Source organism: Sciurus carolinensis, chromosome 8, assembly GCF_902686445.1.
Source record: "Sciurus carolinensis chromosome 8, mSciCar1.2, whole genome shotgun sequence".
NCBI lineage: Eukaryota > Metazoa > Chordata > Mammalia > Rodentia > Sciuridae > Sciurus > Sciurus carolinensis.
In genome coordinates, this window is record NC_062220.1 from 62,989,330 (window position 1) to 63,003,051 (window position 13,722).

Sequence of the window (13,722 nt, forward strand, 5' to 3'; positions counted from 1 at the left end):
TCATTGTACTTGGGATATGACCAGTGAGGCCATGGAGCCTTTGGCTATTGGACCAAATGAGAATGGCCAGAACCTTGCTACTCAAAGTGTGATTAATCCATGAACCAGCAGCATCCAAAAACTCCTGGGAGCTTGTTAAACATGTAAAATCTCAGGCTACACCCCAGGTCTGCAGAGTCAGACTCCCAGGGGTGGATTCCGAACTGTTTCTTACAAGCTAACCATTTGATTCCTGTATACCCTAACGTTTGAGAACCACCATCTTGAAGATTCACATATCCCAGAGCATGTTCTCAAGAGCGTAAGTGAACATGAGAGCATATACACTGGGAAGCCAACATGAGTTACAGGGCAAGAAGGAACCATAGATTATCCAGTCTCTGCAGTTAAAGTGGCAAATGGGAAATGATAGAATTGTCAAGTGAACAAATCATATTTGAAGTAAAAAAAAAAAAAAAAAAAAAAAAGTTGTGGTTTTTTTCCTAGATGGACACATAGAGCTATTGCTGTGTCAGCAATGAAATATAATGCACAGACATACAAAATCGCTACCAGCTGAGGAGCCACTGCTGCATGAGAGCTGGAAGCGGTAACGCTGTGAGCAGTCAGCCTCTACCCAGGAAAGGCAGCAGCTCCTAATGGATGGAGCATGAGGGCACAAAAGTCCATGTGCCTGGGAAGAGTCTCCCAGTGGGCCTGAGATGTGACCAGTGAGACCACAGAGCCTATGGCCATTGGACCAAGTGGGAGTGCCCAGAGCTTTGGCAATGCGTGAATACAGTACAGCTAATGAACAAGCACCTCTTATGCCTACCCACTGTACCAGGCTCAACTAAGTTCAATTTCTTAATAACTTTGCAAACTTATTTTGGAACCAGAGAATCTAGTATATTATTTTATAATAATATTTAATAATTATGTAATACTATATAATAAATTATATTAAAGTATCATGTTGAATTTTCTGTTTTAGATACTCAATTGGAGTATTAATTGAATGTACTCTTTAGAAATACATAAAATTTGAGAAGACAAAGTAAAGGAAGATTTGAAAGATTAAAGCTTCAAGTTTTTATAAAGTGATTCCACTGAACTTCATCCTTAGTTCAAATGTTAATTTCTCAATGTTGTCAACTCTATTTTTTTCTATAGTACATGGCTTCCTGGATACTATGTAATTTACACCTTTATCAATAGTGTGACCCTAGAATGGACACTCTGTTTATTGCTCACTAATGGATGCCAAGCACTTAAAATTATCATTGGGCTCAATGAATATTTGTTGAAAAAGTGAATTAATAATGAGAGTCCCTCATTTCACAGCCATATAGCAGGAAAGCAGATGTTTTACTGGGATCTTTTAATGAATGATGTTAAATTATTAGCACAGAATGTAACTTCAAGAGTACCTGTGTATCTTTGCTATTTTCCTATAGCAAGAACGGAATAGGAATGTTTCAATATGAAACTTTGCCTTCATTATTTTTTAACAAAACCTACTTATAGCTATAGCCTCTCAGTTGTAAACCCTATTTTTTGTTTCACTTTCATTAAGTAGAATGAGAATTGTGCCTCAAAATTGATACTCAGCCAAGAAGTTCAGAAACCCCTTTTTTCTCTATAACTAGACATATAAACCTTTATTATTAAGTGTACAGAAAATCTAAAGGTTGAAGTATTTTTCTTTGGGCTAACCCAACTAAATGAAGATTTTCATGGGTGCATTGGAGAAATATAACCATTCATATAAACTGGATTTTGCACAAAGCACATACAAAGTCTTTGAAGTATTCTATAGTGGGTTGAGCCTTTTGAAGAACAGATGAGTATATCTTTGAAAGAAATTCATAAATCCAGGTTGGCATGAAAATAAGGGAAAATGGAGACTGTCGGAAGCATGTCCAACTTCTAGACTAAAGAACCACACTATGCAGCCAGTCTAAGGCAAGAGACACGAGGCCTTTCCTGTGATCGCAATCATGAACGCTCATCAGAACACTGATGTTTAAACAAAAGCAAATCCATTCCCCACCCCTCAAGTGTAGGGGAAAAACAGCAGGAGTGTTCGGAATTTTTGTTCCTTTAGAGAAAGACAACTATCCAATGGGCCAAGGCTGTGGAGTCCTTCAGAGTATGCCTCAGAAGTCCTGGGTATTCAGGTTTGGTTGCCATACTCCAGGCACCATGGCAATGCGTCCAGCTACAAAGAGGACATTCTACTGCCAAACTTGAAGACACAGAAGCCTGAAGGTCAGGGTGGAGCAATTTTGCAAGCTAGCTGGAACCCGGAGGTCCAGAACTTAAAAGAATGCATTATGCCTGAAAGAAATCAATAAGCAAGTATTGCTTCCATAAAGATTTAAAACCTGGGGTAAGACCTCTGTGGTATTATCAGGTTAATAGTGACCATTGCCTTCAAATACTGTGTGAATCAGCCACTGACAAAAGAAAAAGAAAAAAAAAAAAAAAAAACATTGTTCAAGAGTTGGGAAAATTATTTGGTGGTTAAACAGCAAAACTAAAATGTTTGGTACTTCTTTCTTTCTCAGAGGAAAGAAGGCCTTGCTAATAAGCTCCAAATTGAATGTTTCTAAATGGGGTGTGGGAAACCTTATGTATTTCCTCTCATCCAAGTGTCTACTTGAGAGAATTATAACAATATCCACAGGTTCCCGGATGTATACCTCCTCGTTTCCTGGCACATATACTTTGACACAGCACAAGCACTCCTTTGTGTCTGAGAAAATATTCACAGGAATGGAATCTAGAGAAGATTTGACTGAGTCAGTCAACTAGCCAGTAAAAGACAACCATGAGTTTTGTTGTGCTCTGTTTTGGTTTCCTCTTATAGTAGAGCAAAGCCAAAAAATTAAAAAAAAAAAAAGGAGGAGAACTTTGAGCCTTCCTCACAGTTTAATAATGTACAGCAGCTGGATCCCCCTTGACATTTTTTGAGCACTCACTATGTGCCTAGTAAAAGGTCAAATGCTTCACATGCATAATTTCTTTCAATTCTCTCAATAACCCTACGAAATAGGTCCTATTATTATTTTCTTCATTTTGCAGGTAAAGAAACTGAGGCTCACAGAGGTTAAGAAGCCTTGCCCTAGGTCACACAAATAAGAACTGGAGCCTAGGATTCGATCCCCTTCTCATTTCAATGCAGAGTTTATATGTGCTAACCCATTAGTATCATTATCTTAAGTTAGAATTTTTCCTAAGAAGGAACACTTATGAGCCAGGAAGCAGGTATCCTTAAACTTTATGGCAATGAACTGTAAGTTCTAAGCATTTATTTCCCCAAGAATAAGCAACTGAATGGGCAGGTCATCCTTCCAGCCTCTCAGTTTTCAAGTACATGCGCGGATGGACACACACATCTGAAATGTGAATGTCACTTCCTTCTCACTGCTGTTCTAGATTTTGATCGGAGCCGTCATTGCCATGGGCTCAGCCGACAGAGACGGCCGCCTACACCCAGGAGATGAGCTCGTCTACGTCGATGGGATTCCAGTGGCTGGCAAGACCCACCGCTATGTCATTGACCTCATGCACCATGCTGCCCGCAACGGGCAGGTTAACCTCACTGTGAGAAGAAAGGTGCTATGCGGAGGTAGGTACCTAGAGCCGGCAGCAAGAGCTGGGGCTTAGGTGGTGAGATGCTTTCGTAGGGACACTTGAAACAAACCTTTAAATCAGATTCTGTATTATATGAGAATGGAAACAACCTAGAAATTCTCAAAGCAACAATGATTTTGAAAGTACCCTAGTATGAAAATCCAAATAGTCTTGGAGGCCTATATTTTGAATGTAGTCATTAAAAATTTCTAGCAAAGCCTGAGGCTATTTTAAGACACGTATGCTCTTTGGTCTTTGGTACATGCTAGTTATAAGAAGAACATTGTAATAATGGAAAATATGCCTTTGGAAAATGTCCCTTATTGTATTTACAAACAAAGAACTACAGCATTTTGGTGCCAGAATAAGGAAACCAGGATGGAAAATTAGCTTTCATTGTAGAGCCTGATAAAAGGTAACAATAAAACTGTTAGCCTGTGTTGAAAAATACAGCTCTCACTCTGAGAAAACATAATTCATATGGCTCCAAACTTATGAAACAGATAAATTAGAGTAATTATTCCCTTCACAACCATTTCTTAGCTTCATAAAGGAATTCACCAAAGACATACTTTTAAAAGTCAGGCTGCATGTTCATAATGTGATCTAATTTACTTCTCGTCACTATCAACCCCCCCCCCCAAAAAAAAGATTTATATGCTTAAGGAATATGTCTGTTATAAACACTATATTGTTTTTGTAATATGAACATTGAATAACTCTGGGATTATGGATTTTCCATAAGAACTGCCCCTTCCTTGTCTGGTAAATCACAGAAGCAGAATGCCAATGATGCTCCACTGTCACCTCTGTCTCAGGGCCTGCTGGCCTCTCTCTTCAACCCCTTGACCATCCCTCATAAGGACTAATCCAGTTCTGGAATTAGGAGGGACCTTCATGGCTTCTTCTCATTATAGATTAGTAGACCAAGGCCCAGAGGGTTGGTGGCTTCAGTGAATTAGTGACAACATAGAAACGGAGTCTTACCTCTGGACTGATATTTCCTTATGCCACTTTAAGTCCCCCTCCTCATTTTAAGACAGCATCCCTACCTCTTGTGAATTCAAAGACCAACCTTTAATAAATGACACTCCCTAACTTAAAGAGACTTTTACATGTGCTTTTATATGACATTGAAATCAAAAACAAGGACCACCTGCTAATCACAAGCTGTGAATGACTAGAGAAGACACGATTTATGAGACTAAATATCCTTTTCTTTTTGAGTCCTCTAGAAACTAGACTTTGAACAAGGACAATCATTTAAAAGGGAAAGTCAGAAGAATTGTCAGCCCTCACCAGTAGAGACTGCTATATATTTTGTATTGTATAGAGGTTTCGCTAAGAGTTGCCATTTGTCTTCAGAAATTCATGGCACACTACTTGACCCAAAGAAGTAAAACACCTTGAGTTATGCCTTCTCCTTGGGCAAGATGCCAGGAGGAAGACAGTGTTTGCTTGGTTAACATTTAACTGTCTCTCTCCCTGCAGAGTGATTTTTAATAAAAAGTTTGCTGTGCTATATGTTCTATAACCTAAAGATAAATTAAAAAGATACCTGATTTACAAGGAAATATATGGCAAAGTGCAAAACCAATGTACCAACATAATTTCATGCTCCCCTTGCCACTGGCTGATTATTGCAAATTAAATTTTGTTCTAATCAACCCAAGCTGTTGGAGTATATGCCAAATGCTACACAAATGTATTCCTGCAATTTGTGTATCTTGTGACTTCCGTAAAGATGCTCTTTACTGCAATTCTTACCAACTTTATTCTGTTAGGCTTTTGAGTGCATTTTGAGTGCATTTAATTTTTGAAAATGTTCTGCTGTAAACTACTTGTTCACACCAGGAGAGTTTCCAAGTTAATTTGGCCCACTCTTCCTTGAAAGTTTCATCAGTATTGAAAATGATTAAGTTTGGCAAAGGATACTTTGAGAGCAAAGTAAATGCCCCAAAACAGGATGGACACAATTTAAAAGTCATAGGAGAATGACTTTTTTTACAGCTGCCATTTCTTCAAAGTGAGAAAGGACAACTACGAATGGATGTGATGGTGGAGATGGCTTTTCAAGTATTGTTGTTGTTGTTGTTGTTGTTGTTGTTGCTATGGTTCTCTAAACAAGGCAGTAGGAGGCACAAGCCTGGTTCTGGATGGGATGGCTCCAGGCTAAAGGGAAGTCAGCAATCAGCTTAGACAGAAACAGAGGGACAGGAAGAGGGTATTGCTGCCACCTTCTCACAGGAAGGAGAGGCAATATGATGCACAAAGGGCTGGGGTTAAGAGAGGTTCTGGAGATTAACCCCTTCAGTCTTATCCTAGTCTCAGTGTATACAAATGCCCTGCCCCACCTTCCAAAGGAGGTGGAAGCACTGGCTTTCAAACTGATGCTCTAGAAAAAGAACACATTCATGATGAGACACAGACAGGTCGGTAACATTGGACAAAAATTAAAAGAACCCAAAAGCCTGCTCCAAATATTAAATTATTAAAAATGTACATTACAGATAGGAGGGCAAATTTTTCAGTTAAGCAATGTCAATCTAGATCCTTAAAAGTGAGAAATTAGTGAGTAAAGGAACAAACTATTTAGCAGTGCCTCCAATTTTATTTACCAGATAATTGTAGTACAGATCTTGCACCTTTAATTTTCCACCCGCTCCCAACAACATTTTTTCCTCAACAACAGTGGAAGAGTGTCTTTAATTATTATACTGAAAGCATAAATGTTGATATGTTTGTGGCTTAGCTTTGAGATGATCAGCCTAATGACATTATTTTGAGTGCACACCAATTCTTGGAGAGGACAGTGTCTGAAGAATTTCCTAAAATGTAAATCTAGAATGTGAAAGTTGTATGACTTAATCAAAACATGTTAGAGTCAGTCTTAAAGCTTTCAGCATCTTTCTCTGACACCTAAAGGAAAGTCTAATTCTTGGCTTGATGCTAAGAAAGGGAAAGATTTCTTGGCAGCAGGATGAAAAGTTCAGCAAATATTCCAGGTGACAGTGCATACCCTGGTCCTGGTTCCTATGCTTTGTCTCTTCTAAATGCATTCCCTTGTCCTTTGTCTATGAGCATGTCACCCATTTCAGCAAATTGTCCATCTCAGTGAGTATGAACCAGGAATGCTCGCACAAATGCCACAACCAGCCAGCTGCAGCCATTTCCAGGGCCACCCTTGCTCCATGAGGCACTGGAGAGACCCAGTGCACATGCATGTGTACACCTAGCCCACTCATTCAAGCTCTGTCCGCACACACACATTGCCTCAGCCAAGCCTGCAGGCAAGGTCTGCCCTTCTAAACTGCTGTCATCCTTCAGGAGGACAGTCCTGAGAAGAGGCCTAGGCACCATCTGAAAGCAGCCCAGGTCTATCTAGTTACAGAATCCAGAGTCCTGGTACTCAGTGTGTGGGTGTAGAAGGAAAATGAAGATTCTGGTTAAACAAGTCCCTTTGGCCCTGTGGATTCCTCACTCTATGGGAAAATGAAGTAATGAGGTATTTGCAAAGAAGTCCTGGGGAGTGGTCAGGACCAGGCAACCTGCAAACACATAACCAGTCAAGAGAGCAGCCATTACCCAGATCCAGCTGATTATTTTCAAGTATTTCAAGAGAAACTACAAATCCCTATTTCTCTAGAATCTCCCTATTTATCAACAGTGTCAATTAGTTTGAACAGTTAATAGCTAAGAAAGGCCAGTCCTATGCAAATCAGAAGCAACCCTGACCAGTAGTTAATGTTCTGGTCTAGGCCATCTCACCTGGCATGCACTGTCAGTGACTCCTGCCCTCCCAAAAGGAGACCCTCTCTCAGTCAGCACAGTGATGATTTCCATTGTCACTGGTGGGAACACACAGAAGCTTAACCTAAGAAGTAATTGTTTGATTTTCAGTAAATATTGTGACTGAAATTCTATGCATCCATTTGTGAATGAGTCAGAAGAATCAATCAGGGATCTTGGAAATTCATAATTTTTTTTAAAAAATGCATATGGTATTTAGTTAGTTCCTGACATTTTCTATATTGTTTGAAAACAATAGTATTGATGCCCTATAACCAAAAGAATTGTTAGAAAGAAGATAATTCTCATTTGGATCCAGAACCAGTTGAGTGGAAAATGATGCTTGGTTCATCCCTTAAAGACAATCACACTACCAGTTTTCAAAAGCCAGGGACCCAGGACAAATCACGAGGAACTTGAAAATCTTAACTTCCTGATTTAAAATTCTCTTGCTTTGCTAATGATAAAGAACTTTTTTTTTCCCTATGTGTTGAAAGAGGAGTTCAAAAGCAATAGAGGGGCTGGGGTTGTGGCTCAGTGGTAGAGCGCTTACCTAGCATGTGTGAGGCACTGGGTTCCATCCTCAGCACCACATATAAATAAATGAATAAAATAAAGGTCTATCAACATCTAAAAAATATTTTTAAAAAAATAGGAAAACTTTCTTCTCCTATCTTGAACTCTCCCACTTCCCAGGACCATTCACATTGACTCAGTCAGTGATTTTCTTTCTCTCTCCAGAACCTGTGGTATAGCCACTCCCAGCCATTTACTGCAAAGACAGATAATTCTTCTTTGTTGCTGATTTACTGACAACCACAACTCTTAAACCCCAAAAATATGACAGCCAGAAAATGAGATCTCTCTTGTCACTGCCTATGACATTTAGTTACTGATTTGGTCCAATAACTTGAGGAGATTTTCAATTTAATGTAGCAGCATAATAATTGTTTGTTTTTCTTCTTCCAGTCTATCTCTAATCACTTTATTTCCAACTTGTACAAGGACTGATAAAGGACATGTGCTTTGCCAAGACAATAACAGCTTGTCTTTGGATATAATGTTTTCAGCCAAGGAGAGTACATCTTACAGGGAGAAATTTTAAATTCTAGTTCAAAAGAGGGAAAGACTTTGACATTGACATTTTGTTATTTTATGACCACAGTACATCTCTTGTGAATGAAAAGCATCCTTTTTTAATTAAAACCTTATTAATTAGATCTTAAAGAAAAATCAGATTTATCAAATAATAATAGCAAGTAGCCTGGTTCTCATCCATTCTGTAATTACAGACGAGAAATTAATATATTTTTATAAGGACATTTTAAAGTTTTTAGTTATTTAGTAATTTATTTTGCATTGTACTTCCTTTCTTTAAATTTTTAATTGATGTCACACTGTTTTTAAAATCTAGACATAAGAATAAAGGCAGCCCCTTTATTAGTTATCAGCATAAATATTCTTTTAGTCTCTGTTCTTCCTCTCTTTTTCATTTCAGAATTGTGTTAGTCAGCTTCCCATTACTGTAAGAAATACCTGAGATGAATCAAGAGAAAAGGTTTATTTTGGTTCAAAGTTTTGCAGGTTTCAGCCCATGACTCATTGACCCTGCTGCTTTGAGCTTACGGCAACACATCGTGGTGGGAGTGTATAGAAAGAGCAATGCCATTTACCTCATGACCACTGAGTGAAAAAGAAGGGAGGGATTGGCGTCCCACCATAGAGCACATCACCAGTGGCCAGACCTTCTGCTAGGCTCCACCTCTTAATATTCCCACCACTTCAGAATAGCACAAGGACTAGAAACCCAACCTTTAGCCCATGGGCCTTGGGAGGACGTCCTAGATCCAAACAACGGCACGGATGGAATTGCAGCTTATAACCTGCAGAACCTTCACTGGAACTTTTGCTGATTATTTTCAACTTGCCCAATGAATACCTTCTAGTGTACTCCTTAAGAGAGGCGATCCAAAGACCCAAAAAGGAATCACTGATTGTCATCGTTTTCCATCTTTTTGTTCCTCTGTTTTATAAACATCTTTTAGTACACTAATCAAATTTTAAGAAGGAAATGAAATGGTCCTATTTTTAATTACAGTATTCTAGGTCCCTGCTTCAGTTATTTTAATCAGAGTGCCAGTATCTAGGTATTAAATTAAAATGACAACATTCTTTCTGGATGACAGATCAACTTTCATTTCAAAAACTAACCTCTCTTGGCTGCCAACTTTCTATCATTCTGCCACAGAAACATGCTTGCTTTCTTGAGGAAGTATTGGCTTGTTTTATCTGGTTGATAATAGAATATTTTTGTAATATGGAGTATAAATGAACAAGATCTCCAACACCTCCATAGAGATTTAAAACTCCTAATTCCTTAGCCTGATACCATTATCAGATTTGATCCTAGAGTGAACAAACTACTTTTTTAAAAAAGTGAAAATCTGGGTTTTTTTTTTTTATTATTCTTTTAAACCACTTTTGAGGTATGATGGGCATACAAAAAACACATGGAGACTACTTTTAAGCAGTGTATTTCCCAGACACATGAAGAAATTGTATACTTCTAAGAGAGCAGAATATCATGAAATAGAACCCTGGCTCTTAAAAAGTGATGGTAGGTTACTTTATGTGGACATCTTCTGAGTCGTTGGCCCTACTTAACATCTACAGCCTCATTACTCAAAGGCCTTAAAACTTGACCCAGATCTCTGTGTCTAATTTTCTCAGACCTATTGAAAAAAACATTTCATGATGGATCTTAAAGGTATACTTTTATAAGTTCTTTAAGTGATTTATATGCACAGTAAACTTAGGATTCTATTTGATTTGGGGCCATCTTTAGGCAATTATTATACATCTAAGAAGCTCAGTGTCTAAAAATAAACATTGTCCCAGGGGTTTGCAGTCATGACAAGAGGATGATACAGACCATCAACACAGAGAGGGCTGATGATGGGTTTTACCTGTGTTTTCTATGAAGGTTAGAACTGGGTCAAGACTGGCAGGCTCTATAGTTAGTTTTGTAGTCCTCCGAATGCTCACAATCTAAGGGAATGAGAAACCAGTCAACCAGTCTTGTAACTGTGCCACCATCTAGAATACTGCCTAGTACATAAGAAGAATTCTTTAAGACCTTGTTGAATGATTGAGTTCCTGTGTCCAATATGTGTTCCAGGGGAGCCCTGCCCTGAGAACGGGAGGAGCCCCGGCTCTGTGTCGACCCACCACAGCTCTCCACGCAGTGACTACGCAACTTACACCAACAGCAACCACGCGGCCCCCAGCAGCAACGCCTCTCCCCCTGAAGGCTTCGCCTCCCACAGCCTGCAGACCAGTGACGTGGTCATTCACCGCAAAGAGAACGAGGGCTTCGGCTTTGTCATCATCAGCTCCCTGAACAGGCCTGAGTCTGGAGCCACTATAAGTAAGTGGCCAATTTGCCTGCATTTTAATGAGGGGTCTTGTTTTTATTTGTTCTAATGGTAGAGATAATGGAAAAATGGATCAGAGGATGGTTGTAGACACACTAAATAATCTGAAAGTCACAGGTTCTGCACGCAGATAAACCTAAACCATCCTTACCACTGACGAGCCTAATGTTGCAGAACTTTGGCTCAAAAAGAATACACCACACAACTAATTCCCCCAACTCCTCAACCCCCACAAAGATGCTTCATTCATTTGTAAGTTTGGAAGAAAATGAAATAGGGGGATGTGGCAGTGTTGCCATGAGGAGAGGTGCTCCTTTTTCTGGTTGCTCAGGGAATGCTTCTATTGATTGAGAGCTGTTCCCTAGAATGAGACCAGACATGCAGAAGATCTAGCGGGAGGGTGATCCAGGCCTTCAGGTGAGAAGAAGCTTGGTATTCAAGAAATACACACAAGCCCAGTATGACTGTGGGTGGTGAGCAAGGGAGAGTGGTATAAGATGAAGATGTAGAATTAAGCAGAATTCAGCAGTGTAGGCTCCATACACTGAGGTTCAGAAGTCTGTATTGTAGTCTGAGTGTGTGAGAAGGTTTTAAGCAATAGACTGAAATCTGAATTATTGTTTTGAAAAATGTGTCCAGCTGCTTGTGGAAAATGAAATCTGGGTGGGGCAGGATGGAGTGGGAGCAAGAGTGGAAGCATAGGACATAGTCAGGAGGCTGTTAAGACAACGCTGTGGGGCCAGAGATACTGGAACCCTCCCCGTGGGTATAGCATTATACAAGGGGGAAAACAAATGAGTTTGACTTCGGAGGTTCCTCCAACTTCAAGGTATTGTGAGTCTGTACAACAGGTGACAGAGGCCTCATTCCTCTCCCAATGGTCCATCCCTGTGAACTCTCCAGCTTCCTTGATTGATTTCCTTTAGGCATCAACATTCCAGAACTCTTTCAGCAGCCAGCAAGCAGAAGGACAGAAGAGGGGATAGGACAGCTTGCCATTTTTTATGCTGAAGTGACTTAGCCCAAATGTCATGGGTAGAAACACCAGAACACATGAACATTAAAAGAAAAAGTAAGAATAAATGCACCATGCTGTAGCCCTCAAATTCTTACAATTGTGGTAGTTTTCAGCACATGTGGGTTATAGGAGGCATGAGTATTTGAAATTAAGTTATTGGGGATGAGTAAGAACTTTATATGATAAAGTTAATGTTATCAAACACCCACCAGAACTACACGGAGAGAACTGCCCCCATTTAACTTGAGCCTTGACAAATTCAAGAGAGAAAACTACAGAAGTGTTAAACCTCGGCAAATATGTGCAGAAGCCAAATTACATACATCTGAAAGTACAATTTCATTTCTGTTTTTCTTCGTGATAAGCTAAAGAAATAAATCCAATCTTTTAAGCATAGACTAAAAGCAGTATTCTGTCAGCACGATGGATTCACCAAGATTAAAAGGACATGAGACTAAAGATTTTCATGAATTATATAAACAGCATCCCAATAATTTACACTTGGGGAAAATATTCACAGAGAGCTTTTGTAGCTATTCCAGTCATTTGAATTGTTTATTGGGGCAGAATACCTAGAGGACTTGAATAAAAATAAAAAGTATACGACCACAGTGAAAACGTTAAGCATGTATTTAAGGTTTCAGCTTTATTTAAAACGTGATTGCTTTCTTTCTAAACGTATAAGGGAATGTGTATGGAGGTGGGGCACGCATGTGTATGTGTGTGTTGCATAAATATGTTTGGAAAAAAAAACAACAGGTCTAATGTGTGAGTTTACAATTAATGTGTGAGTTTTTCTGCCTACCAAGTGACAACACAGTGACCTCAGGGGAAAAAGAGAGAGAGAGAGAAAGAAAGAAAAAGAACTGAAACCACTTTCAAATGATGTTATTTTACCTCACCCTGGAGAGTAGAAATTTATTCTATTAGTTCATGATGTCTCATGGCTTCTTTTATCACATATTTATTTCTTTTCAATTTAAGGAGTTCGAAGTGCAGGGTGCCCTGTGCTCTGTGGCAAAAGCAGCTATTACACTGATGGCCCACTGCATTTACAACACGTAATTTGCAGCAAGCACCTAAAAGGTTCCCGGAGCTGCTGCTCTTTCCTACTTAACTTCTGTAATGATTTTGATCTCTAATTTTGAAGAGACATGCTAAGTGCCTCATGAATGGCAAAGAGCCATCCTTGGGCCTCATATTCATTGTCAAAATACCAAGGGTGCTTGGGCTCTGTGAGAGTGACACAGGGTGATGCTCTCAGGTGCTCAGGAGTCACGATCATTCCCAGGGCTTCGCATATTTCTTTTCCTGTCTTACCCTGGCCCACAGATCACTAACACGTTCACTGTTTTTTATTTGTTTACGGTAGCTACTGAAGCCTTCTCATTGATGGACAAGGGCTCGTTTGTAGGCATTGGGTAGGTGCTGTGTTACATTTAGGCAAGACAGTAACATAGTTTACAACTCAGGTGCTACAGTTATACTACCTGGATCTGAAACCTGGATCCATCATTTACTAGCTGTGTGACCTTGAGGAAATGACATGACCTCTTCGGGCCTCAGTTTCCTTGCTTGTCAAGAAAAGATGATTTTAATCCCCATGTCACAGGGTTGTGATGAAGGTTAAAGGAATTCACACAAAGAAGTGCTAAGAATGGCACTGACTTGAGTGAGCACGAACTGCGTCGATGCTCCTCTCTAGACTACCGTCCCTGCTAGGAATCTGCTCCCATTCCACCAGCTTACTTTTCCTTGGAAGCACAAAGTTCTCACAGACTTTTCACCATTATTTACCCACTCTCCCAGGGCAGCGAGCTCTGGGCAGTAGATGAGCATTTCTTGGAGGTCCAGTGCCTGCTC

The 13,722-nt window shown here is 39.7% G+C and overlaps 1 protein-coding gene across 9 annotated transcripts in view; it reads left to right on the forward strand.

Moving 5' to 3' along the window:
* Window positions 1–13,722, forward strand: part of Magi2 (membrane associated guanylate kinase, WW and PDZ domain containing 2) — a 1,289,418-nt gene that overhangs the window by 1,134,299 nt on the left and 141,397 nt on the right. For all 9 annotated transcript variants that reach the window (XM_047561711.1, XM_047561713.1, XM_047561712.1 and 6 more), the window contains 2 exons: window positions 3,421–3,613; window positions 10,586–10,834. In XM_047561711.1, the coding sequence (XP_047417667.1) occupies window positions 3,421–3,613; window positions 10,586–10,834 (442 nt within the window). The remainder of the gene's footprint in view (window positions 1–3,420; window positions 3,614–10,585; window positions 10,835–13,722) is intronic.